This window comes from Dasypus novemcinctus, chromosome 17 (genome assembly GCF_030445035.2).
Source record: "Dasypus novemcinctus isolate mDasNov1 chromosome 17, mDasNov1.1.hap2, whole genome shotgun sequence".
Classification (NCBI taxonomy): domain Eukaryota; kingdom Metazoa; phylum Chordata; class Mammalia; order Cingulata; family Dasypodidae; genus Dasypus; species Dasypus novemcinctus.
The window spans coordinates 59,414,481-59,441,629 of NC_080689.1; the positions used below are offsets into that span (position 1 = coordinate 59,414,481).

Consider the following 27,149-nt stretch of genomic DNA (forward strand, 5'->3'; position numbering starts at 1 on the left):
CTTTTGACTCTCCAATTCCACTTTTAGGAATTTATGCCAAGGAACAGGAAATACCCTAAGTAAGCTAGGAAATAATTAAGACTATAAAAGGTTTATCTAAAAGGAAATTAATTACAGCAAATAGCAAAAAATTTCAACCAACCTAAGCAGGGGACTGATTAGAGTGTGGGACATACAAATAAATGAATTTGCTGCAGCTGTTAAAAATAACATTGAAAACAGATGCAGAAAGCTGTTCATGATACGCTATTAAGTGAAAAAAACAATTTGGATAGGATCCTGTGTCTTGAAAACTCTTTTCATGCACAGAAAAACCCAAAACGGTCCACATCAATTTCTTAACATTTATGTTGTCTATGAGGTGAGGTGGAGTGTTATAGGGTTTGTTTTTTGTTTTTTTCTCCTTTATGCTCTTTGGTTTCCCTATAAAGAATATGTCTTACTTCTGTAACTTTATTTCAAAAGCACTGGCCCAAATTAAAATACCACACCCCATGACTGCCTTTACAAAATAAATGACTATGTGTTCTTTGTTGAAGGCCAATTTCCAAAGCTTAGGACAGAGTAACACACACAGTTGATCATCAAAGGAAAATGCCCTATTGAAAATACCAATTAACTTACCAACTTTGAGAAAAGTTTTTAGTTCCAAGGGCCGCAGCACTGGTTGCTTTTCTATACGACCGTAAGTTTCTGCTATGCTCTCTACTTCCACTTTAGGGCATTTAAACAGCTCATAGGTCCCATCCCGGTTCTGGATAAAGCTCCGGGTAATTTCCAAGGGCATCTGGACACCAAGAAAGGGGAGAAAGGAAAAACTTTCAAAGTAGGCAAATACTTGGATGACAATGGATCTTTTCCTTCTTTCTTTCTTAAGTACACTCTAATTAAAACTTCCCCTTGTATTTTCAAGTCCATTCTGTCAAAAAATCTGCCTTCTCTTCCTCACATCATTCATGGCTTGCCTTCTGACACTTTAACCTTAATTTGAGCCCCAGTCACACCATCTGCCCACAGAGCCTCTAGAATCTTCATGGTCATGTGACTGCTACTGGCTCAGACTTGCTCTCCCTCCCTCACTGCTCTGCCAGCAGGAGTTTTCTCCCAAACACTGTTGACAGCACCTAAGTTCACCTCACATCCCATGTGCAGCACACAGTCCTTGGGACTGTGCAAGACACACCTTGGACTGAATTCTGTCTTTGCCACTGAACAGCAGGTGACCCTGGACAAGTTACCTAACTTCTCAGAGCCTGTTTCCTCATCTACTAAATGCAGTTAAGATGTACCAAGCATGGTTGTAAGATTAAATGAGAGAGCGGCTGTGGCTCAAGCAGTTGAGCTCCCACCTCCCACATGGGAGGTCCCAGGTTCAGTTCCTGGTGCCTCCTTAAAAAAACAAAAACAAAACGAACTACAAGCAAAACAAATGAAAAAACCAACTCAGGGAAGCCAATGTGGTTCAGTCAAAATATGTAAATAACACTTGAAAGGCAGAAGAAGCCCAGTGACCATTAGCTCTTTTCCCTCACTTGCCTTTCCTCTGGGTTGTTTCAGAACTTCCCTGAACAATACCATTTCCATGTTAGAAGCTACTTCTGAGATATCCTGTGTTCCACAATTGTCTTTAGTGCTAGCACAGGCCTTTTCTAGGGGTCACATATAAGTTCTGTAGCTTAACCAAACAAGATATTCTTTTTCTGAACATAATGCTTCACAATTAAGCTAATCTTAGTGGTGAATCACATTACGATGAATTTTCTCTAATATAATAGAAAAAAAACATCTTGAATTTTCAGGATCTGCTTGGAAAAAATACTTTAAAATGCCAAAGATTTCCCTTGTGAAAGACAACATGAACTAATTAAAGGGTTGATTTCTCTAGCAAAAATACACTACTGTTTGGGGAGGAGGGTTTGATTGTACTGGACCCACTGACTTCACAAATAGCCTATCATCTGAAATTATTTATATACTTTCTAGCTGCCTGCCAGTCAAATGCTCGGTTTGTCACAGTGACTAAGTGATCATTATTGAATATTCAAGGAAAATCCTCCCTGTTTTCTGATCCCAAAGGCAGAGGAAACAGCATATTCCAATTTAAGATACATTTTCAAGCCATAAAGAATTCCCATTAAAATCTGAGTCAGAATTATAAAGCCATGGATATTTCTGAATAATCACTTAGCATGGAATATAAAAGGCTTCTATAATTCAAGGAACAGGTGCAAACATACTTCCCACACTTGCTTCCCTTTCTTCCCCTCCCTACCCTCCCACCACTGTGGAAATAAACTCTTACCTCTGGGGTATCTAAGATCTGTTTAACTTGCAGGATATTAGTGATATGCCATGTATATTTGGAAAAGGTTCCCAGTGGCAAGGCATCTTTCCGAACAAAAGCTTCAATGTAAAAAAGGGACAAGATCAGACTACCAAAAAATAACATTCTATTTTGCTATATTTGTTCCCCAGTTTCTAGAAAGTTCAGTGCCATGCTATTCTTTCTTTAAAAAATCATAGCACCTTAAAATCAAATTCTAGGGGAAAATTTATAATAGGGTTTTGTCTGAAAACTAGAAAATCAAATTATGTGGATTTTTGCTATATAAAGTCTTTGTTTGATACTTCTATGAGATGCCATTTATTTTTGCTTCCTGAGAAACTTGTTTCTTTGTGTGGTAAAGCCACACACGTGGCCCCATTATAAAACAACCTCTTACAACATCAGATATATCAGAAGTCAAATCAGTCTCAAAATAATTACAAGGAGTTTGAACCTGCCAATCCACTGCCCTGCCTGTAGGATTATAAAGGGGTTCCACCAAAGGACCTGCAAAAATAACAAAGGGGTGGGTTGAAAGCAATACATTTTAGGCCTAAAGTTTAAACTGGAAGAAAGAGCAACACTGCCTTTAGAGTCAGATAAGTCGGGGAAACAAAGGTTTTCATGGCCCCCAAAATAGTGATTCACAGCTTGTACTATTCAAAAACAGATATAAACCTCAAGAAGTCACTAGTATATCACAAAACGACAATTTACTGAGGAAATAGCATTGATTTCTAGTTACAATTACGCTTGGGTTATGTGTCACTGAGCAGTCCTTTCCTCCTCCTTTTCTCTCTTCAACTCCCTAATAATAAGAATGTTGAGATCTCTAGTACAAAGATGCTCTATGAAAACAAAAAAGAAGCACCCGAGTAAGGTATTATAAAGCGTTCCAGGGAAGCGGACTTGGCTCAATGGTTAGAGCATCCGCTTACCACATGGGAGGTCCATGGTTCATACGTAGGGCCTCCTGACCCATGTGGAACTGGCCCATGCGCAGTGCTGATGTATGCAAGGAATGCCGTGCCACGCTGGGGTGTCCCCCGCGTAGGGGAGCCCCACGCACAAGGAGTATGCCCCGTAAGGAGAGCCCCACCCAACACAAAAGAAAGTTCACCCTGCCAAGGAGTGGCGACGCACACACGGAGAGTGATGCAACAAAAAAGAGACACAGATTCCCGGTACCGCTGACAAGAATAGAAGTGGACACAGAAGAACACATACCGAATGGACACAGAGAACAACTGGGGGGGGGCAGGGAGGAGCGAAGAAGAGAGAAATAAATAAAAATTAAAAATCTAAAAAGAAAAAAAATGTTCCAAGTCTAAATATGACTCTGAAAATAAAATCTTCCCTTATCAAAAATTGGTAAGTTTTTCAGATGAAGCATATAAATCTAAGCATATAAATCTTATTGCATAGCATTTGGATTATGCTTTGATAAGTTATGGTTTATACTTAAAGATTAGAATTCTGAGCAAAATATTTTTGATGTATACATTTAATTTAATACAAATATGTGGATGGATACATTTTAAAGACACAACTTGAAAAGCAAATTCTTGAAGAGTAAATAACTTGGTCAATATTGACTTACTGACTTTTGTTTTATGATAAAGGAAATAAGTGATTGTTTTCTGTCCTAGAAATATACTGCTGTTATTATTCACTGTTTTCCTTGCTTCTGTAGAATAAGTTTGTCACAAGGCTTAAATGTTTTTAATATTCATTTTGATTAAAAGTTGTGGTTTTGCTACATGTGGAATCTTTGAAAGTTCAGCCAAAAATGCATGCAAATGTGAACATTCAAAAAAAAAAAATTGGGAATTATGGAAAAATTGCACACACAGAGAGCTTATTTTTTGGATACAACAATAACATGCTTCAAGAACCTGGCCTGGCCCTAACAATGATTAGGGACTGCAATGCTTTTGTGGTTCATCACTGGAAAATATCAAACTTCTTGGTGGGCACCTTCATTGCACTGCATTGTTCTCCATTTACCAAGCTTGGGCTTTCTAGATCTTTGTAGGAACTCTTAAGTGAAATAAGTTTGGGGTCTTGAAAGAATGTGGTCTCTATTCCAAGAGCTGCTTAACTGAGGCTTCATACTCCCAGCATGTGACCAGATGTTATAACCCTGCAAATTCCACATGGGTTTTTCCAAACTAATACTCTAAGGCCAGGACATCTATTACTATTCCTGAGAGAGTTCCCATACCTGTGGTGGAGTTGGGGAGCCGTTTCTTTGCACTTCCTATAGATATTCTCTGTTGCAGGGCATCAAAAAAGGACTGAGGAATGTGGAACACCAACGGCTCGGGTTTGCCTATAGGAAATAAGAAACTCATTTAACGAAACTCAGCAGCCTTTCTGTTAAGTGGACAGAAATGGAGGAAATGAAATTGAGGGGCAGTGACAACTAAAAGTATTATTACCAGTGAGACGTCTTTATACAGAAGCAAAAAGAAGGCTCTGATTGACCCTTGTGAGCCAAGAGCTGTCACCAGCCCTAGTCTTACTCCTTTTCAACCATAAAAAATACAGCAGACCCTTGTCATCTACCACGGATAACTTTTCAAATCCCCAATTTGGTAAATGCCACCCTTGCACAGACATTTCGGTGAGGCGAGGTGAGGTGAGGTGAGGTGAGGTGAGGTGAGGGAAAAGGAGAGAAGAGGGAGAGGAAGAGGGAGGGGAGAGGGAGAGGAGAGGGAGAGGGAGAGGAGAGGAGAGGAGAGATGCAGAATCCAGGAGAAGGAAATAGGCTACCACCACCTGATTCAGAGCTGCTCACTAGCCAGGGGCACTCACCACTTGCATTCACGTCTAACAAAGCAGCCGCTCATGCTCACTCAGATGGCCAGGACCAAGAATGCCAAAGGACCACAAAGTTGAGACACCAATTACCCCAATATGCATCAGTCTTTATCTCTGAAGATGACCTCTAGGCAGATAAAATGTTTGGAAATACTTAACCACTTCAACTTGCAAGACACTAGGTCAACAATAAGTCAACAAGCCATGTGGGCACAGAAAGAGTTCAGGGGAGGGGCTGAATGACTTCAGTTTTCCTTACACAGCCTGCCCAAGGGGCTAACTCCAGCAGAGGGAAAACATTCAGAATGACTAGTAAGTGTTTAACTTCTATTGGCCTGGATACAACTTAAAGAACATCTCTTAAGGGAAGAATCTTTTTTTTTTTTTAACTAATATCCTTTTTTTTTAAAGATTTATTTTATTTCTTTCTCTCCCCTTTTCCCCCCCTCCCACCCTAGTTGTCTGCTCTCTGTGTCCATTTGCTGTGTGTTCTTCTGTGACCGCTTCTATCCTTAGCAGCACTGGGAATCTGTGTTTCCTTTTGCTGTGTCATCTTGTTTTGCCAGCTCTCTGTGTGTGCAGTGCCATTCTTGGGCAGGCTGCACTTTCTTTTGCGCTGGGCAGCTCTCCTTAAGGAGCGCACTCCTTGCGCGTGGGGCTCCCCTACGCGGGGGACACCCCTGCGTGGCATGGCACTCCTTGTGCGCATCAGCACTGCGCATGGGCCAGCTCCACATAGGTCAAGGAGGCCCAGGGTTTGAACTGCAGACCTCCCATGTGGTAGGTGGACGCCCTAACTACTGGGCCAAGTCCGCTTCAATCTTAAGGGAAGAGTAAATAAAGACAGAGGTCAGGGAAGCACATGTGGCTCAAGCGATTGGGCTTCCACCTACCAACTGGGAGGTCTTGGGTTCAGTTCCTGGTGACTCCTGGAGAAGGCAAGCTGGCGTGATAGGCAGGTGCAGTGAGCTGATTCGACAAGATGATGCAACAAAAAAGACACAAAGAGGAAAGACAATGAGAGACACAACAAACCAGGGAGCTGAGGTGGCTCAAGTGATTGAGTGCCTCTCTCCCACATGGGAGGTCCCAGGTTTGGTTCCCAGTGCCCTCTAAAGAGAAGCCAAGCAGAGAGAGAAAGCACACAGCAAATGGACACAGAGAGCAGAGAGTGACAGCAAACAATGTGGGGAGAAAAGAATAAATAAAATAAATCTTTAAGAGGTCAGAAGCCTTTTTGAAACAGAAGATCAAGCCAAAAATAAAAATAAATATAAAAAGTTTTCTAGAATTCCATGGAAAAACTGTGCATTCTTTCCATTGATTTACCTGCTTTACTGAATGCAGGATGTCACCAACAAAGGTGATGTCATACAAAGGAATTTCTAAATCGTTCATCCTACAGTTCAATTATGAGCTATATACTTGATCAATACCGCTCTAAAAGAAGTGCTAACTAACCGGAATTCAGCTGACATGATGCTAGAGCTTAGGTTTAAGAATTAATCTTAAGGGACGCAGACTTGACCCAATGGCTAGGGCGTCCGCCTACCACATGGGAGGTCCGCAGTTCAAACCCAGGACCTCCTTGACCCATGTGGAGCTGGCCCATGCACAGTGCTGATGCGTGCAAGGAATGCCATGCCACACATGCCCTATGCCATCCCGCATAGGGGAGCCCCACGTGCAAGGAGTGCACCCCATAAGGAGCCACCCAGCGCGAAAGAGAGTCCAGCCTGCCCAGGAATGGTGCTGCACACACAGAGAGCTGATGCAGCAAGATGACGCAACAAAAAGAGACACAGATTCCCGGTGCCGCTAACAAGAATAGAAGCAGACACAGAAAAACATGCAACGAATGGACACAGAGAACAGACAACTGGGGTGGGAGGGAAGGGGAGAGAAATAAATAGAAATAAATCTTTAAAAAAAAAAGAATCTTAAAAAGCCCTCATAAAAAACACAGACTTACAGTCTAAAAGAGAGCTGATGCTGACTTGGACAAAGGTGGTGGGAATGGAGATAGTGAGAGAGGGTCAGCTGGGATGGGAGGTGATACGGGATGGGAAGGAGAATCACAAGAGTGTAACCTGGGAAGCAGATGTGGCTCGAGTGATTGGGCTCCCATCTACCATATGGGAGGCCCCAGGTTTGATTCTGAGGGCCTCCTAGAGAAGGTGAGCTGCCCCATGCCTTGGAGAGCTGGCCCAAGTTGAGAGCTGGCACAGCAAGATGACATAACAAAGGGAGACAAAAAAGACACAGAAGAATGCACAGTAAATGGCCACAGAGAACAGACAGAGAGCACAAGCAGCAAGGGGAGGAGGAATAAATTAAAAAAAGAAATCTTAAAAAAAAAAAAAGTGGAATCTACATTGTCAATGTTCTATTTTCTGAGTTGGGATGTGGGTCCACAGGTATTTATCCTATTCTTTTACACAGTAAATAAATAAAATTTACAAAGGACAAAAACATTCTCTTTAAAACCCTACTTAGTCTTTTATTGGTTTTCTAAAAAGTAATTTCTGAAGGCTTACTTATTCTGAATTAAATATAAATATCTCTGCATGTATTTCAAGGCTGTCCGTTCTTATCCCTCTCCTCACCATAAAGCCACAAATATTCTCATCTTTCAGAATGCATCTCCTCCCACTGAATGTCTACTGTGAGGATGCTATTGAGTTCAGGATGCTTTCTTTTTTAAAAATGATATTCATAAACTGGAATATATTCAGCAAAGAATATCAAGCTCATATGAAGTACATAAAGATGCCATGAGCAGGGAGCAGATGTGCTCAAGCAGTTAAATGCCTGCTTCCCACATGGGAGGTCCTGGGTTCGATCTCTGCTGCTTACTGAAAAAAAAAAAAGTAAAACAAATGAAAAAAGAAACTCAGGGGAGAAGATGTGGCTCAGTGTTTGAAGAACTTGGGGATGTGAGCTTGGAAAACAGAGGACCCAGCAGGTGGGGTAATGGGTATGTGCATGCAGTGTCAGGAACCAATTCACGTAAACAGGAACAGACATTCCATGTTCTCAGCGCACAAAACTAGAACCAATGAATAATGTTATAAGAAAACATTTCCATTTAGCCTAAAGAACTTCCTCATAGCTATTATTGTCTAATAATGTTATGTGCTGCCTTATAAAGCAGTGAGCTCACAACTAAAGACACAAGGACAATGAAATGCAATATATGATCCTGAATTAGATCTAACAATGGAGAAAAGGGGAGCCGATGTGGCTCTGTGGCTGAGTGCTGGCTTCCCACGTACATGGTCCCTGGTTCAATCCCCGGCTCCACTACCTCAAAAAAACAAACAAACAAAAAACAAAACAAAACTAACAAAAAACATGGAGGAGAAAAAGGGACATTATGGGATATATGAAAAAAGTGGAATAATGAAAAAGGAGGGGGAAAAAAAGTGTAAAACAGACTGAAAGCTTTATACCAAAGTTAAAGTTCTTGAACTTGATAATGGTATTTAAGGTGGTTATGTAAGTGAATATCTTTGTTCCTAGAAAATGTACATGGAAACATTAAATGTTCAAGGAGCATGATGTAGACAACTTACATGCAAATATTAGAGAACTGATATATAAATAGACAGATGGATAGCTAGATAGAATGATACGGCAAAGGGCAAAATGTTCAAATTGGGGGGTCCGGGTATCTGAGGGCAGGGTATTTTGTAGTTTTTCTCTACAGGTTTTGTATTATTTTTGCATCTGTTCTATAAAATTGAATAAAAAGCTTGGAATGAAAGTAAAAAAAAAAAGTGACCTCTTCAAAACTAGACAAAACCTAGGAAACCAACCATCAGGATGCTTTGAAGATGATGGGCAAGGACTGGCTGGCTGGTCCACCTCTGTATATGTGCTGCCAAAGCAAGCATTGGCTGGTCCACCTCTGAAATCTCTGAGGTTCTGTGATGTATAACAAGTCACACTCAAAATCCAGCTTGTGTTTTCCAGTCTTCTTTAGTATGGCTATGTAATTTTGTATAAATAACTCAATCTGGCATGTTTATTTTTTCTCTAAACATTTTCCCCCCTTGCTTCAATTTTTTTTTTTTTTTACTTATCCCCCTGCCTTGTCGCTTGCTTGCTGTCTGCTCTGTGTCCATTCGCTGTGCGTTCTTTTGTGTCTGTTTGTCTTCCTTTGTTGCGTCATCTTGCTGTGCCAGCTGTCTGTGGGCATGGGCCAGCTTGCCTTCACCCATATGGCAGATGGGAGCCCAATTGGTTGAGCCACATCTACTTCACCCTTGCTTCAATTTTATGTTTAAGGATTTGGATGATCTTCTAAGGCTTTGATATCTCTCTCACCAAACATACACACACACATATACACACATACACCATAACATCAGGGCTACCTTTACTTATTTGTTGTGTTTTCTTTCTTCTATCTCTAAATTCATTTTGCTCGACCTGCATTTTAATTTTGTGATTATTCCTCTCTTTCACTTATTCTATTCACATTCATGGATTTCTGCTTTCTGGTAAATCCAGTGCATTCTGGACTGAAGTCCAATGACTTTTCCTTTCAAATCAGAATAGAACTATAGCACAGTTCTAGTTTCTCATACGTTCAGCAACAGTATAGGTTAGCAACCAAACTTACCATCAAACTGATAGTGCATGGTTTGATGGATACGTTCTGTGACACTGGCCAGCCAGTCTTGGAAGGATAAGGTCACTTGTGCCTCATCTAACAGCTGTCCACAGGCTAGGAAAAGAGGAAAAAAAACCACAAAAAGACACAAAAGTCTTTTATCTTTTCTTCCAAAATAAACAGTTTGGACAGAAAAAAAGAACAAGAAGCTGAAATTCAAAGAAATTAGTGAAATGGAAGATTCTGGGAATTATTTTTTAAGAATCCATTTAGAAAAGAAATTATAAGCCCTGAGAGAATAACAGATTTAAGATTATTAACCACCAGACGTTAGCAGCCTTTCAACACTAAACTGTAGATTTAAGAATGGCCCTGTGTAATAGCCATTTTAGAGATCTATGATAAATGTGTCTCTAAATGCCCCAAACTCTCTCAATAATGAAGGTATTTGTTATATATGAAGGTTGCACACAAATAGATAAAACTGAGTGATACATTCACTATGGATCACTCTAATACCTTCACACTTAAAATCTAAAACCTTGTCTTAAAAAATGCAAAACAAATGAAAATTCACTTTTAAATAAAAGCCAAAGAACAAAATCTTGTAGCTCTGCAGTAAATATCTGGAAAATGCAGTAACAAGTGATGTAATTTAATGAGGCCAGAGTCAGAGGCTGTGGGACTCAGGACTCCCACTGCCACTGAGTGCCAAAGTCAGTGTTTCAACTTTGTCTTCTCTGAAATGAGGATATGGCTCTGGATGATCTAAAACTTTAGTGCCTTAAACAGTCCTACCATTCTATTCTAATTTCTCCTCTTAAAATGTCTTCACCTGTCTGAAAGATAGCCCCTTTTATAGAGAGATAATGATGCCATAACTATTACTCATTTTAAATTAAAATCAATCATAGGCAAATGAATATAGTAATACTTTGGATATGAAATTATTTTGTCTTTGCATCACAAGAAGTGATGAAAATTTGCTAAAAATCTTCTACTTGATACTGTTGGTCTGTTCACTTGCTGGGCTTCCACAAGCATTTATTCCTGGAATGTATAAGTGCTTAATTAATTAAATAATTAATATTCAGTCTTGTTTATACACTTGAGTGGGGTTAAAAGGGGAAATTTTTAGGTTATATACCTGTTTCTAGAAAAAAAATTTTAAAACACCATAGGACTGTGCAACAGTTAGTGAACTCTAATATAATATTAAATAATGGACTATAGTTAATAGTTCAATTACAGTTAATTCTTAAAATCAATTGTAACAAAGGTACCACATTATTCCAAGTGTTGCTAATGAGATTGCAGAGAATATGGGGACTCTATATTTTCTGCAAACCTACAACTTCTCTAATAAAAAAAATTTTCTATTAAAAAAATTCAGTCTTGTATTATTTGCTAATTATGTATTAACTTGTCTTCAAAATCAAAGTATGAGAGTAGGGGTGATGTTAATTTTTTAAGATCATACCGAGTATTCAATTGATATGGCTAAAATTGAACTGAACTATTCCCTCTCCCCTCCCCCACCCTGCTCTTTTTACTGTCTGTGTCTATTTGCTGTGTGATCTTCTGTGTCTATTTCTGTCTTCTCTTCTCATTTTTTCTCCTCTAGGATTCACCGGGATTCAATCCTGGGGACCTCTGATGTGGAGAGAGGTTCCCTGTCAGCTGCACCACCTCAGTTCCTGGTTTATGCTGCACTTCACCTTGACTCTCCCCTTTTTCTCTTTTGTTGCATCATCACCTTGCTGCATGACTCACTTGCATGGGCACTGGCTTACCATGCGGGCACTCGCATGGGCACTCGGTTCACGGTACGGGCAGTGGGCTTGCAGCACAGGCACACACGCGGGCACTTGGCTCACATGGGGACTTGGCTTGCTGTGCAGGCACTGGCTTGCCATGCAGGCATGCTTTCTCTTCTTTTTCACCAGGAGGCCCCAGGGATTGAACCCAGGTCCTCCCATATGGTAGGTGGAAGCCCTATCACCTAAGCTACATCTGCTTCCCTATTTGGCTTTCCCAACTAATATTTATCATTACCTGACTGTAAAAAATATACTTCCTCTTAAACTTTGAATGCCCATACCAGCTGCATGTGGGTAATAAGCACTAAGAGGAAAAACATCTTGCAAAATACCAGCTGCCAAAACATGTCAGTAATTTTTGTTGCATTTGTTATTTAAAAGATGGCATTTAGGTTTTTTAATTATTATTGTTTTATTGTTGTTGTTGTCATTTAGTTTTGAGCATGAGTTGAGACCAGTGAGGCAGCAAAGGTCTCAGCAGCACCTATTAGTGTTTATCTTAGCTCACTTGGGAAGTATCCTGCAACATTTCTTTTGATTATACTGCTTTTGGCTTCTTTAGGGTGAATTTCCATCTCGTAGCCTATACTGGGGAGGGATACTTACCCTGCCGTTTTAATGAAGAAGCAACCACAGGCTTTTTCAGGCCAGTTTTCCTTAGATTACTGCTCACTGCATCTTGAGGCAAGAGTGAACTGATTGTCTGTGCACCTAAATCACAAATCATTACAGCATTTAATAACACGTTTGCATGATAGAAAGTGACTGGAAATTTATTTCTGAAGAGCCTAAACTATATAAATGGTCTTAGCGAATTTCTAGGTTAGTTTCCCGATTTCTAGAAGGAATTACTATTACCCCTTTACAAAATTTTAAGTTTCTTATGCTCTTTATAGGAAATTGGGGGGAAAAAAACAGAAGTGAAAGGAAGGGGAAAAAACACTCATTGCTCCCACCTCTTGGATAATCACTCTTCATTTTCTTCCATATTCTTTTCTTGGAATAGTTCATTTTGCTGGGTTTTGTGATTTTAAGTAGGTATGATTATATTACGGTTTCCAGATTTAGCAAAAAACTTTTTAATTTCAGAAAAACAGTGCATAACTTATTATCACTATGTTCCAAATATTGCATAGGACATATTTATCCAAAAATCATTGGTTGTTTATCTGAAATTCAAATTTGAGGATTCTTTATTCTGTCTGCCCACCTCAGTGATTTAAATCTTTTCCCGAATCCTTTACATTTATTTTATTTTGATTTTTTAAGGACGTTTTGGAGCTTGAACCTGAGACCTCATACACCCACTCCCCTATAATTATTTTTAATTTTTTTAACGGAGGTACTAGGGATTGAATCCAGGGCCTTATACATGCAAAGTGGGTGCTCAACCATTGAGCTACAACTGCTCTCCAATGACAGCTGGTTTTTTCATTTGTTTGTTTAGTTTTTAGGAGGTACCAGGGATCAAACCTGGGGCCATGTATATGGGAAGTAGGCACCCAACCACTTGAGCTACATCAGCTCCCTTTATAATTATTTTTAATGGCTGCCTGACATTCTTCAAGTGGCTTCACTATGTTCATTTAACTATTCCCTAGTGGTTGGCCCTTAGTTGTTTCTAATTTTTCAATATTATATAAAACCATAAAACTGAACATCTCTGGACAAATGCTTTTCTTGTACCAAGGATTATTTCCTTTAAAAAAAATTATTTGCCATAACCCACTGGATGGACTGGGGGAGGGTGTGAACTACAATGTAAACTAGAGTCCATGTGGTGTGGCAGCGCTCCAGGGAGTATTCACCAAACGCAATGAATGTGCCTCACTGATGAAAGGGGATGTTGACGTGGGAGGAGCCAGGGGTTGAGGGTGTGGGAAGTGGGGTATATGGAAACTCTTATTTTTTTTTTTTTTTTTGCACTGGGTGGCTCGCCTTACGGGCGCACTCCTTGGACATGGGGCTCTCCTACGCAGGGGGCACCCCTGCGTGGCACGGCACTCCTTGCGTGCATTCAGCACTGCACGTGGGCCAGCTGACCCCATGGGTCAGGAGGCCCTGGATTTGAACCTTGGACCTCCCATGTGGTAGGCGGACACCCTATCCATTGGGCCAAATCCACTTCCCTTATGTTTTTTAACGTAATGTTTTGTGTGATCTACTTATCTCTTAAAAAAAAAAAGGAAGAGGGAAAAAAATGAGTTGAAGTAGTAAGAACCATTGCTTTTGTTTTTTAATTTCAAGCTCTCTTGGGAAAGACCAAGTAAATATTTAATAATAACCTATGTTCTATATTGCTGCCAGAATTAAAACACAGAAATAACCATGTCACTTTGTTTCTCAAAAATCTTTCTCCAATTCCCCAGGAGCAGAACTTCTAAGTATGACCACCTGACTGCCTCCAGTAACATTTCCTATGGATAGCAATATTTTTAAGGTTCTTAACAGATACTGCAAACTACTTTTACAAATGGTTAAAGCGATTTATACTACCTACACTAGCAATGTCGGAGAGCTCTGATTTCACCTTTGCCTGTGCTATCATTATTTTAAAAATCTTTTCTAATTTGGTAGGAGAAAGTATCTTGTTTTAATTTTGCATTTCTAAAATCTCTCTATTTACTAATGAGTTTGAACATTTTCCCCCCATATGTGGAACACACATTTTGAGTCTAGGTCTTTTAACACTTATCTACTAGGGAACCTCAGTATTTTCACAGTGATTTACAGGAGCTTTTAATGCAGTCATCAGTCCATACTCCTAAATTTATATGGAAACTTAACCCTATATAGATAAAAACTTCATGATACTGTCCTAAGGCTGATTAAAAGATAAAACTAGTCTGAATGTTCAAGGGAGGAACAACCTGTATTCATTAATAAAAGTGAAGTTTGGTTGGATCTTATTTTTGGCCAACAGGACCAATTCTTAGCTTCACTTGGCCAAGAATCATCAAAGGAAGGAAAACTTTCTTTCAAGGAAAGAAACCCATAAAAACAAAAAGACCAGAAGTATTTCTTGTAATTGTTGCAATTCAGTGAAACAGATAAAAACACAGTAAAACAATGTTTAAAGAAAATACCACCAAAAAAATAAAAACAAAACAGTCTCTCACCAGATACTTCCTCCTTTTTCCTCTTCTTTGGCTTAGAGGCAGTAGACTCACAAGCTGATACTGTCGACTCTGAATGGCAACCTAACTGGGGCACAATAATCTCTTTAAGATCTGAAAAATCACAGATATCAATTACTAAAACTATTCAAGAGTAGGTCTGGGTCCCTACTTAGAAATTAATTTATAAAAATCCAAATCCCCAAAACAAATTATGGAGTGATTGCCTGCTTTAGACAAGTTCCTTTAAAGAACCCCCAAAACATGTGTTTTTTGTGTGTGTGCGCATAGACTTCACAGAAACTTAAAAGGAAGCTCTACAGACAAATGTAAAATTAAAACAATGGGAGGGGTGGCCGAAGAAAGATCATTAAGAAATGAAGATTTTTTTAAAAAGTCTCCAAGGAAACAACAAAAAACTTGATGTAGAACCCTTTAAAGATCCTCCTTTGAGTTTTCTACATCTTCAAAGGTAAAAAACAAGCAAGAAAGGGTTTTATAAATTTGTTCATTTTGTTAACATAGAGCATCTATGGGAGAGTAAAAAATCAGCACAAAACTAAGGAAGATTTTCATTATATCAATGAAAACGCCCCAGATTCTTGACCATTAATTTCAACCAACCATCCTTTATGCAAGAATGCTGACTGGGGATTAAAGGAAGGAAGGCTTTTCATTTGAATTATTTAAGCAACTGCTTCTGAAGGTTGCTAGAACAATCTCCAAATGCCATGAGTGGAACTCTTTCATTTCCATTTTAGAAAAACTGAGTAACTGTCAACCATACCACCTACCGCTGGAATCAAAATTTAGGAAGTCTGAGAATTCCTGAGCCAATGTCTCATCACTGGCAAAGGCACAGATGCATGCAAAGAAATGAATGCATCTCTGGGTTGCCTCATCCTTGGGGGCATTTGACTTGTGCGATTTCAGAGTCTGGCAGGAGCAGAAGAAGCGGCGCTCAGGCAAGCTTTTGGTACTGATTTTCTGCACAAAGGATGCATGCAAATACCCCAAACTATGCTTCTGGCTTGCCTTACATTTCACCACCAAAATGTTTTTAGTAATCCTCTGTACCAGGGGACCCGTGGGTTCTGTGGCCAACTGCCAGATGATTTGTTTGGTTTCTGGGGAGACCTGCATTGCATTCAAGACTGAGCTTTTCAGGGTCAGAGGGGTGGCCTCTGCCTGGCAGTTTAATGCCAACTTGATGTGCTGGCACTGGTTTTCCACAACGCCTTGGGTGGCAGCTTTGAGGCATGAGGGGACATAACATCGTCCGGAGCTCAGCTGAGTGATGATTGTCCCATCCACTGTCTGGATCGTTGTCTCTGAGACACCTAGCTCCACAAAGCATCGGTAATCTGGGCCCCGGTCCCTTTGCCGCACTGAGTAGACCTGAAGGTCAGAGCCTGTGATGATTCTGACAGCTTCAACACTAGGCTGCTTCCGTGCACCGTAGCGGAATATGGTTCCACACGTCTTATTCTTACAGCTCAGTCCTCGGGTGCCATTGTATGTGCCACATCGGGGACACTTTCTGATTCCCCGCAATGTGGCCTTCCCCAAGTCCGATAAGAAAGCTGGAACTTTAGTCCTCAGAGAGTTTGCTTCCATTTTTCACAGGTCCTAGAAAAGGCAATAAGCCCATTAGCATGAGTCTATATTCACACAAGAAAGTTAAAATCACTTATGATACTTAGTAAGGAAATTAAATGTAAAGAAGCTCTCAGCCACTTTCAAATTGTACCTCTAAATACATAACCCTCAAACAAGAGTGGAGGAAATTTTGTCTATGCGTATGTAACTTAAAAAAAAATCATAATGTGACAACAGAGCATTTCTCCAGAATCTACTGTTTCATACAACCACTTATATTTGTTAACCTTTTTTTTTTAAAGATTTTATTTCCCCCTCCTTGTCGTTTACACTTGCTGTCTGCTCTCTGTGTCCATTTGCTGTGTGCTCTCTGTGTCTGCTTATATTCTCTTCATCTTCTTTTTTGGAGGCACCGGGAACTGAACCTGGGTACTCAATCACTTGAACCACCTCAGCTCCCTGCTTTGTTGTGTCTCTCATTGTCTTTCCTCTTTATGTTTTCTTGTTGCGTCATCTTGTTGCACCAGCTCACCACATCTGCCCATCATGCCAGCTTGCTGTCTTGCTTGTCTTCTCCACGAGGTACCAGGAACCGAACCCAGGACCTCCCATGTGGTTGGCGGGAGCTCAATCGCTTAAGCCACATCCGCTTCCCGTTAACCTAATCTTGACATGCACAGATGCTTAACTTCTGCAAGGATGAGAGAATGGGGAAGATGAGCTCTTTCTTCCACTGTTCCCCCACAAAACCCAGTCCAAACCTACCTGTACCAGCTGCCAGGGCCTCTGGAAAACAGTGCAACCTGAATTCATAGGACCTAAAAAGCATCTCACTAGTTTGTGACCTTCAGAGAAGACATGTGGAGACTGCAGAGTGAACGATACTGCTTAATCCAAAGTCTTGTGCAGTATGAACTCTATGGTGTAACAATGCAGACATTCTGCCTCCTCCTTTCTGACCAGCCAATGGCAAAGCTCCTGACCAATATTCCACAGGCAGGAAAGAGTCCCTTTGCCCCAAGGCAGGCTCTTAACAGCCTAGAAGAAAAACAGGAAAAAGTGTTCAAGTTATACACAGACAGGATGATTCTTTTTCTCTTAGGAATCCGATAGAAGAATCCAAGTCCTTCACAAATATTTGTTAAGAACTGAGTCTTGGCAGAAATTGTGATAGAAATGATCAAGTATTTTGTACTTCCAACTGCAAGAAGGTAAAACAGTGCTAAGCTGCTTTCACAGGAGGTTGTCAAGAACACACAGAGCCATAGCATATAATTAGTCAAATGCTCATGCTTTCATATTCATTATTTCATTTGACCCTCACAATTTTCATATTCCATTTAAGTCAAACAACAATGGCTATACAGGTGGAATAAAGAAGCTAAAAAACTCGCCCAAGGTTACCCAGTAAAATCAGCAATAGTTTCCACTAACCTACACTTCTCTACAAAGAAGAGTGTGAATCTCTGCCTGTGATTTTTTAAACCAATACTTTATACGAAAATTTTCAAACATCTAGAAAAATGGAAAGTACAGTACAGTGAATACCCATATACTCAACACCTAGAGTCTACAATTAACATTTGTTGGATTACATATCTATCTATCCATGCTTCTCTCAATCCATCTTCTATTTTGGTTCATTTCAAAGTAAACGCAGGCACTAGTTCAGCAGGTGTATTATTAACAAACATTCAATATTACATGTAGCACTTTTATTTTATTGTTTTGAAGTAATCTGTTTGTGATCTTGAAATAGACTGTTGGCATTGCTTTTCTTCTCTGGCCCCAACGGATGGTCTTGATAAAGTGTTTTCCTCCACATTTTCTATAATCCAGCTGATTAACAAATTGGAAAGAACAGATAAAATTAGTCTAAGAATGCCCACCATTTCACTGATGCTATGAACCAATCCCCAGCTGTAATATTTCCTGAGTATCCACTGAGTGGATGAAGCGTTCTGAAACACGCACTATGGCAGGGTTTCTCCATCTTGGCACTACTGACATTTTGGAGAGGATAATTCTTGGGGGGAGAAGAGGATTTTCCTGTGCATTCTAGAATGCTTAGCAGCATGTTTGGTCTCTACCCACTAGATGCCAGTAGCAACACAACTCCCTCCAGTTATGACAACCAAAACTGTCTCAAGATATCACCTAATGTCCCCTGCGGGGGAGGGGCAAAATCTCCCCAGTTGAGGACCCCTGATCTAGAGATATTAGCCTGTCTCTATAGTCTAAAGTGTCTTTTTAAAGAATAAACTTCTTAGTTTGGAATAATTTTATATTTATAGAAAAGTTGTAAAGGTAGAACAGAGAGTTCCCAGATATTACCCTCACCCAATTTCCTCTGATATTAATATCTTGCATTACCATGGGATATTTGTCAAAACTAAGAAACCAAATTGGTATATTATTGACTAAACTCCAGACTTTGCCCACATTGCATTTATTTATTTATTTATTTTTAAAGATTTATTTTATTTTTGCGTATTTCTCTCCCCTTCCCCCCAGCTGTCTGCTCTCTGTGTCCATTCGCTGTGTGTTCTTCTGCAACCACTTCTACCCTTATCAGTGGCATGGGAAATCTGTGTTTCTTTTTGTTGCATCATGTTGTTGTGTCAGCTCTCCATGTGTGCGGTGCCATTCTTGGGCAGGCTGCACTTTCTTTCTGCACTGGATGGGGACACCCTGAGCTTCCCCCATACTGCATTTAGTTGTCATGTGGGGAAGCAGACTTGGCCTAGTGGTTAGGGCGTCCGTCTACCACATGGGAAGTCCACGGTTCAAACCCCGGGCCTCCTTGATCCGTGTGCAGCTGGCCCATGCGCAGTGCTGATGCATGCAAGGAGAGCCGTGCCACGGAGGGGTGTCCCCCGCGCAGGGGAGCCCCACGCACAAGGAGTGCGCCTCATAAGGAGAGCCGCCCAGGGCAAAATAAAGTGCAACCTGCTCAGGAATGGCGCCGCACACATGGAGAGCTGACACAAGATGAGCAACAAAAAGAAACACAGATTCCCATGCCGCTGACAACAACAGAAGCAGACAAAGAAGACGCAGCAAATAGACACAGAGAACAGACAACTGGGGCGGAGCAGGGAGAGGGGAAGGGGAGAGAAATAAATAAATAAATAAATAAATAAATAAATAAATAAATCTTTAAAAAAAAAGTTGTCATGGGTACTTCATCTCCTCCAATTTGTGAGTTTCCCATGGCTTGGTCAGTTTTGAAGAGACAGGTATGTTATAGAATGTCCTTCAGGTTGGGCTTGTCTGATATTTTCTCTGCCTATCCCTTCTGACCCAACAAATAATTCCACTATTAAGAATTTTACAGGGAGCAGGTGTAGCTCAGTGGTTGAGCACCTAATTTGCATGTACAAGGTCCTGGGTTCAATCCCCGGTACCTCCTAAGAAACAAAGAAACAAAAAACAATTTATCTTACAGATACTCCCACATGTATGAAATGTGGGACATACAAGCTATTTACCGAAGCATTTTGTAATGGACAGCTTGAATGTCCATTAAGAAGGAACTGGTGGGAAGCAGATTTGGCTCAATTGATAAGAGCATCCACCTACAACATGGGAGGCTCAGGGTTCAAACCCACGACCTCCTTGACCTGTGTGGTGAGCTGGCCCAAGCGCAATGCTGACACACGCAAGGAGTGCTGTGCCATGCAGGGGTGTCCCCAGCGTAAAGGAGCCCCACGCAAGGAGTGCACCCTGTAAGGAGAGCTGTCCAGTACGAAAAAAGCACAGCCTGCCCAGGAGTGGTGCCGCACTCAGAGAGAGCTGACATAGTGAGATGACACAACAAAGAGACACAGATTCCTGGTGCTGCTGACAAGAATGAGAGCGGACACAGAAGAACACACAGCGAATGGACACAGAGAGCAGACAACGGGGGTGGGCGGGCAGTGGCGAGAAATAAATAAATTAATTTAAAAAAAAAGGCACTGGTGAAATCATTATGGTGTATCCATTTAATGGCATACTATTCCAAAAAAAAAAGTATTTTACATTTCTTTAAAAAAAAAAAAAGACCTAGGAAATTCTTTATATATGCACCGTAAGATCTTTAACATACATTAAATGGAAAAGAAAGGTGCTTATAATATACAGCTGTTAACTGTGTATAAAATATGGATTAGAGTGGACTTACTGATATTCTGATATTCTACTATAGAATTATTGTGACTCTAGCAATGGAAGAAATTATATCATTGATATGGAGACAGGGGCTATGGAGTTACTGAAGGCAGGGAGAGGGAAAAAGAGATACGATGTGAGGGTATTTTTGGGACTTGGAGTTGTCCTGAATGATACTGCAGAACAATTTTATATCCTGCCATAACCCACTGAATGGACTGGTCATGTAAACTATAATCCATGTTGTGCAGCAGTGCTCCAAAATGTATTCATCAAATGCAATGAACGTACCACACTAATGAAAGAAGTTGTTGATGTGGGAGGAGTGGGGGATGCGGGGAGTGGGGTATATGGGAACCTCTTATATTTCTAATGTAACATTTTATGGGAAATTGACTTGGCCCAGGGGTTAGGGCGTCCGTTTACCACATGGGAGGTCTGCAGTTCAAACCCCGGGCCTCCCTGACCCGTGTGGAGTTGGCCCATGCGCAGTGCTCATGCACGCAAGGAGTGCCGTGCCAGGCAGGGGTGTCCCCCGCGTAGGGGAGACCCATGCGCAAGGAGTGCACCCCATAAGGAGAGCCGCCCAGCGCAAAAAAAGTGTAGCCTGCCTAAGAATGGCGCCACCTAAACGGAGAGCTGACACAACAAGATGACAAGATGACTCAACAAAAAAAGACACAGATTCCCATGCCGCTGACAACAGAAGCGGACAAAGAAACAAGACGCAGCAAACAGACACAGAGACCAGACAACAGGGGAGGGGGGGAAAGGAGGGGGTAGAGAAATAAATAAAACTTAAAAAAAAAAAGTAACATTTTGTGTGATCTACGTAACTTTAAAAAAAAATAGAGAACTAAAAGGAGAAATGGAAAAACATGATCATCATTAAACAGTTTAAGGTGAAAAAAAGGAAGGGGGATGAATATATATTTGTATTGGCTTGTAAATGAAATCCAAATGTTTAAAAAATCTATATACGGATAAACTGGTTAAGAGTAGTTACCTTATTATTGGTGAATGGGGAGTGTGGTAGGACAACTTTTTACTATATATCTTTTACAAGTTACTTTGAACTTCTTCAAAAAAGTAAATTTAAAACAATTTTTAAAAATGACAGAGGAAAGGAGATGTGGCTCAAGTGACTGAGCTCCCTCCTACCACATGGGAAGTCCCAGGTTCGATTCCGGTGCCTCCTAAAGAAGGCGAGCAAGACAGTGAACTGATGTGACAGGCTGACAAGGGGAGCTGACACAACAAGAGACAAAGGAGGTAAGTATAATGAGAGACACAACAGAGCAGGAAGTGGAGGTGACTCAAGCAATTAAGTGCCGCCCTCCCACATGAGAGGTCCTGGGTTTAGTTTCTGGTGCCTCCTAAAAAAAGAAGACCAGTACACATCAAACAGACACAGCAAGTGCAAACAACGAGGGGGTGGAGAGAAATAAACAAAATAAATCTCAAAAAAGAAAAAAAGGTGACAGAAAATGAAGATGGCAGTACAAGATACTCCACGGTTCTGTTCTCCCACAGAATTCTTCGAACAACTAGCAAAACAGGCAGAACCATTTTCCTCAAGACTCCAGCAAACAATGAAAGGACTGCAGTAACCGGGTGAGTGCCAAATCAAGAAAATGCAACTTTAAAAATAGTACCACACTAATGCAAAGTGTTAATAATGGGAGTAGGGTGGGGGAGGGAGCTTATGGGGACTCTACATTCTGCATGAAATTTTCTGTAAACCTTCAAAAAAGCAAACAAAAAAGACAATAGAAAGTCATCCACAAAATTATAATTCAAAACATATAAAAAAAGATCCCTTTACGCTCCACTCCTACCACTATTACTACCTTCAACTTGCCCTTCAAGAGCAACTCCAGTTAACTAGCTGGTGTATGGCTACCAGATTATTTCCAAATGTTTATAAACAAATACACACAAAGATGTAGCTTTTTGTTTTTATAAAAATGGGATTATTCTGAAGTTTACTTTCTTCACTTAACAGTTCACCATAGATTTCTCTCCAGGTCAGTACATATAGCTCTAACACTGGTTTTAGTGGCTGTACAGTAATCGATAGTGAGAAAATACCACATTTTAACTAGCTCTACCAATGGGTTTTTAGTTGCAGATAATGCCATTGTGAATATCCTAAACATTTAACATAGTGCACAGAGGCAAATATTTCAATGGAATAGATTTGAACATTGTTTCTAGTTTATTTGGATACAGAGTAGATTTTTTGGGGGAGAAAAAGGTTCTATTATTTAAAATATATGAAGAGCACAACAATGATTTTAAGTGTGAACAAGAGGAGGGGATCCAAGTAATTTTTAACCAATTAACATGTTCAGTAGAATTTTTTAAAATTATACAATATAAAAGGAAAATGTGAGAGCAAAGATCATCATTGATATCTTATCCATTCTGCCTCTCTTCCTATACCCAAGTAAATTCCAGACATATGAAACATGCAAGCATAAAATACAGAATTGTTAAAATATTGGAATTAAAAAAGAAAAGGGGGGAAGAGAATTTTAAATCCATAGGATCTCAGAATGGGAATGGCCTAAATAACATAAAACCAAGAATCCATAAAATACTGATTAAAATTTTTTACTGGATATCCCAACCTTTTACAAAACAGCTTTTTGGGTTATATTTTATAGACCATAAAATTCACCCAATTGAAGTGTGCAATTCAATGATATTTAATAAGTTTATAGAGTAGGGCATCCACTACCATAATCCTATTTTAGATCACTTTAATCACCCCCAAAAGATCTCTCCTACCATTTTTAGTCAATCATCATTCCCAACCCTAACCCTGGCAATCACTAGTCTGCTTCCTGACTCTATAGATTTACCTCTTCTGGACAATTCATATAAATGGAATCATGTAATATGTGGCCTTTTGTGTGTAGTTTCTTTCAGTCAGTGAAGCATTGTCAAGATTCATTGATGTAGTAGCTTCCTTTGTATAGCTGAATAATATTTCATTGTATGGATAGACCCATTTTGTTTGTCCATTTACCAGTTGACAGTTGATTGTTTCCAATTTTTGGCTACTATGAACAGTGCTGCTAAAGACATTCATGTGGGAAGCGGATTTGGCCCAACGGATGGGGTGTCCACCTACCACATGGGAGGTCCAAGGTTCAAACCCAGGGCCTCCTGACCTGTGTGGTGATCTGGCCCATGTGCAGCGCTGCTGTGCACAAGGAGTGCCCTGCCACGCAGAGGTGTCCCCCACGTAGGGGAGCCCCACGCGCAAGGAGTGCACCCCGAAAGGAGAGCAGCCCAGCATGAGAGGGGTGCAGCCTGCCCAGGAGTGGCGCCACGCACACACGGAGAGCTGACGCAGCAAGATGACGCAACAAAAAGAGACACAGATTCCCACAGAAGAGCGCACAGCGAATGGACACAGAGAGCAGACAACTGGGATGGAGGGGGGAGGCGGGGAAGGGGAGAGAAATTAATAAAAAGTAAATCTTTAAAAATAAATAAAGACATGTGCAAGTCTCTGGATGGACAAATGTTTTCATTTCTATTATTCTACTGAGGAGTAGAATTTCTAGGCCATATGATAAATTTACATTCAACTTTCTAAGAAACTACCAAACTGTTTCCAAAGTGGCCATACCTTATTGAAATAATGAAAATACTCTAATAATGATTGAAGTGATGAATGCACAGCTATGTATTTATAACAAATATCATTGATGCTACACTTTGAATGAACTGTATGCTTTAATAATATGTATAAATAAATTTATTTGTTATTTAAAAAACAAAAGCAAAACAACAAAGTGGTCGTACCATTTATATTCCCACCAGGCAACATGTGAGGGTTCCAGTTTCTTCACTTCCTGGCCAATACTTCTTTTTGTCTCTTTGTTTAGAGAAATTTGATTATAGTACATGTGAAGTGGCATCTCATTGTGGATTTGATTTGCATTTCCCTATGGACTAATGATGTTGGTCATCATTTCATGTGGTTATCTGCAATTTGTCTATTTCTTTGGGGAAATAGCTACTCAAATATTTTTCTCACTTTAAAATTAAGACTGATTAAATATGGTTACACCAAAATGATTTTTTTTTGCCTGGAAAAAGAGTACCATAAGATAAATTCAAAGACAAAACTAAATTGAGTAACAAAAGCAGTATAAGACTTGCACACTAAAGAAGAGAACATCATTGAAAGAAACTAAAGAAGACCTAAATAAATGGACATCTACAGCTCATGTTCATAAGAAGACCTAATACAATCAAAATAGTAACACTCCCAAAATTCATCTATAGCTTCAATACGATCCGCATCAATATCCTAGCTACCTTTTTTTGGAGAAATTGACAAGCTGATCCTAAGGTTTATATGGAAACATGAGGTATCCAGAAAAGACAAACAATCTTGAAAAAAAGGAACAAAGCTGGAGGAATCATACTTCCTGTTTTCAAAACTTACACAGTAGTACTAGCATAACGATAAACATAATCCAGAAATAAAATCTTACATTTAAGGTCAAGTGCTTTTTGATAAGGGTGTTGAGATTGTTCAGTGGGGAAAGAATCGTGTTTTCAACAAATGGTGCAGGAAAAAATGGATGTTCGCATGTAAAAAAAAATGAAATGATACCTACCTCACAGTATATACAAAAATTAACTCAAAAAGCATCATGGACATAAATGTAAGAGCTAAAACTATAAACTTTTTAGAAGAAAACATAGAAGTAAATTATTGGGACCTTGGATTAGACAATGATTTCTTAAACATGACAACACAAACACAAGTGACAAAAGAAAAAAAAATACATTGGATTTCATCAAATTAAAAACGTTGGTGTTTCACAGGACACTATCACAATGTGGAAAATACTTGCAAATCATATATCTATCTGATAAAGGACTTGTATCCAGAATACAAAAAGAACATTACAACTCAACAATGAAACAACAAATAACCCAATTAAAAATGAGCAAAAGATTTGAATAGACATTCTTGAAAAAGGTATACAAATGGCTGCTAAAACAACAATAACAATAACAAAAATAATGGCTGTTAAACACATGAAAAAACACTCAACATCATTAGTCAATAGGGAAATACAAACCAAAACCACAATGAGATGTCACTTCACACCCACTAAGATAGCTAAAAAGAAAGATAATTACAAGTGTTGGTAAGATTGGGAAGAAATCCATACCCTCATACACTGTTGATGGGATTGTAAAATGGTACAGCCATTTTGTAAAACAGCTGGCAGTTCCTCAAAATGTTAAAGAGTGGGAGAAAGGACTTCTGGGAAGACAAGTGAACAAGAAAGACATGGGACTCTCTTCTATGCCAGAAAAATAGCTAGAGGGCAGGCTGAAATGGCCCGGAAAAAGATCTTCTAGGGTTTAGGACACTATGTGAAGGTTGGACACTGCCCAGAAGAGAAGGGACAAAGGAGGGGAATCGCGACAACAGCAAAACTGTGAGCTGAAACCAGTGGCTGCTACTGCTGGTGCCCTGGCCCCCACACTAAAGATACTTTAAAATTCTCAAGCCTCTGACCTGGCTACAGACAAAGGAGGCTTGAGGGATTCACCACCCAGGAAAGGGGAGAGAAGGAGACACAGCTAAGCCTGACTCACCTTCTGATCAACAAATTTGGTCTGCTGTGTTCGCCAGCCCTTCCAGGCCAGGTGGGACCACACCTTTGTTTACCCTGGCAGAAAGCAAGGGACTGGAGAGATCCTACCCTGGAGATCTCCCTCTCTTCTAGCCAGAACTGATTGTTGAGGACATACCTCTTCAAGAAAGGGGAGAGAAAGAGACACAACCTAAGGCTGACTCAGCTTTTGACTCACAAATTTGGTCTGTGTGTCCTGAGCTCTTCCCAGCTGGGTGGGGCTGCACCACTGTTTGCCTTGGGAGTAACCAAGGGGACAAAAAGAAAGGACCCTCCCGATCTCCTCTATTAACCAGTACTGATTGCTGAGGACACAGCAGGGAGAGGAATTATTTCCTACTTGGGAAAAGGGAGGGGGTTGCCAAAGAAGGCTGGAGAACTGTCTCTGAGAAAGTTTGAACTACAAGGCTCTTAGCCTCCAGGTAGGAACCTCTATCACACTGATGTGGTCAGTGTTGCAGCACACACACTCTGAACAGGCACTGAACTGAGAGGGCTGCCAAAGAGTGCCATCTGCTGGCAGACCAATGAAGTGCATGAGAGAAAATTAAAAATAAGTGAGAGGCTTTTTATGGCCTTTATAGTCTCCCTCTCCAAGACCCTAGGAAGTGGGTCTGCAACCTATTACTGGGTCCAGAGCCCAGTTTTGAGCAACTAACAGGGACAATCCTAACAATCTAGGTCAAACAAAGAAGCAAAGAGCAGCAGTAACACACAGCCTCCTGCCACTAAAACTCTACTGAAGAGAAAGGAATTGGGCATCTGAGTAAACTGCCATCCTAATCAGATACCTAGACATCAGCAAAAAATTATAAGCCATACTAAGAAAATGGAAGACATGGCCCAAGAAAAGGAATATATCAAAGCCCCAGAAAAGACACAGGATTTGAGAGAACTAATCAGCGAGACGTGCACAAATTTCCCAAATCAAATCAAGTTGAAAGCCAATATCACTAAAGAGATAAATAACATCAAGGAGACACTGAGCGAACACAAAGAAGAATGTGAAATCCTGAA

At 40.3% G+C, this 27,149-nt stretch overlaps 1 protein-coding gene across 14 annotated transcripts in view; it reads right to left on the bottom strand.

Annotated features, from left to right (window-relative positions):
- The window catches only part of C17H2orf42 (chromosome 17 C2orf42 homolog), a 51,567-nt gene that overhangs the window by 14,594 nt on the left and 9,824 nt on the right, over nucleotides 1-27,149 (bottom strand). For 2 of the 14 annotated variants that reach the window (XM_004460116.5, XM_004460115.4), the window contains exons 2-9: nucleotides 17,068-17,340; nucleotides 15,498-16,332; nucleotides 14,707-14,817; nucleotides 12,194-12,298; nucleotides 9,777-9,881; nucleotides 4,551-4,658; nucleotides 2,303-2,403; nucleotides 625-787 (exon numbers count right to left, since the gene is read on the bottom strand). In XM_004460116.5, the coding sequence (XP_004460173.1) occupies nucleotides 625-787; nucleotides 2,303-2,403; nucleotides 4,551-4,658; nucleotides 9,777-9,881; nucleotides 12,194-12,298; nucleotides 14,707-14,817; nucleotides 15,498-16,320 (1,516 nt within the window). In that variant the 5' untranslated portion in view covers nucleotides 16,321-16,332; nucleotides 17,068-17,340. Of the gene's footprint in view, nucleotides 1-624; nucleotides 788-2,302; nucleotides 2,404-4,550; nucleotides 4,659-9,776; nucleotides 9,882-12,193; nucleotides 12,299-14,706; nucleotides 14,818-15,497; nucleotides 17,341-27,149 lie in introns of those variants that run through there. The other 12 variants (XM_058278738.1, XM_012525767.4, XM_004460117.5 and 9 more) reach the window with 10 other exon arrangements.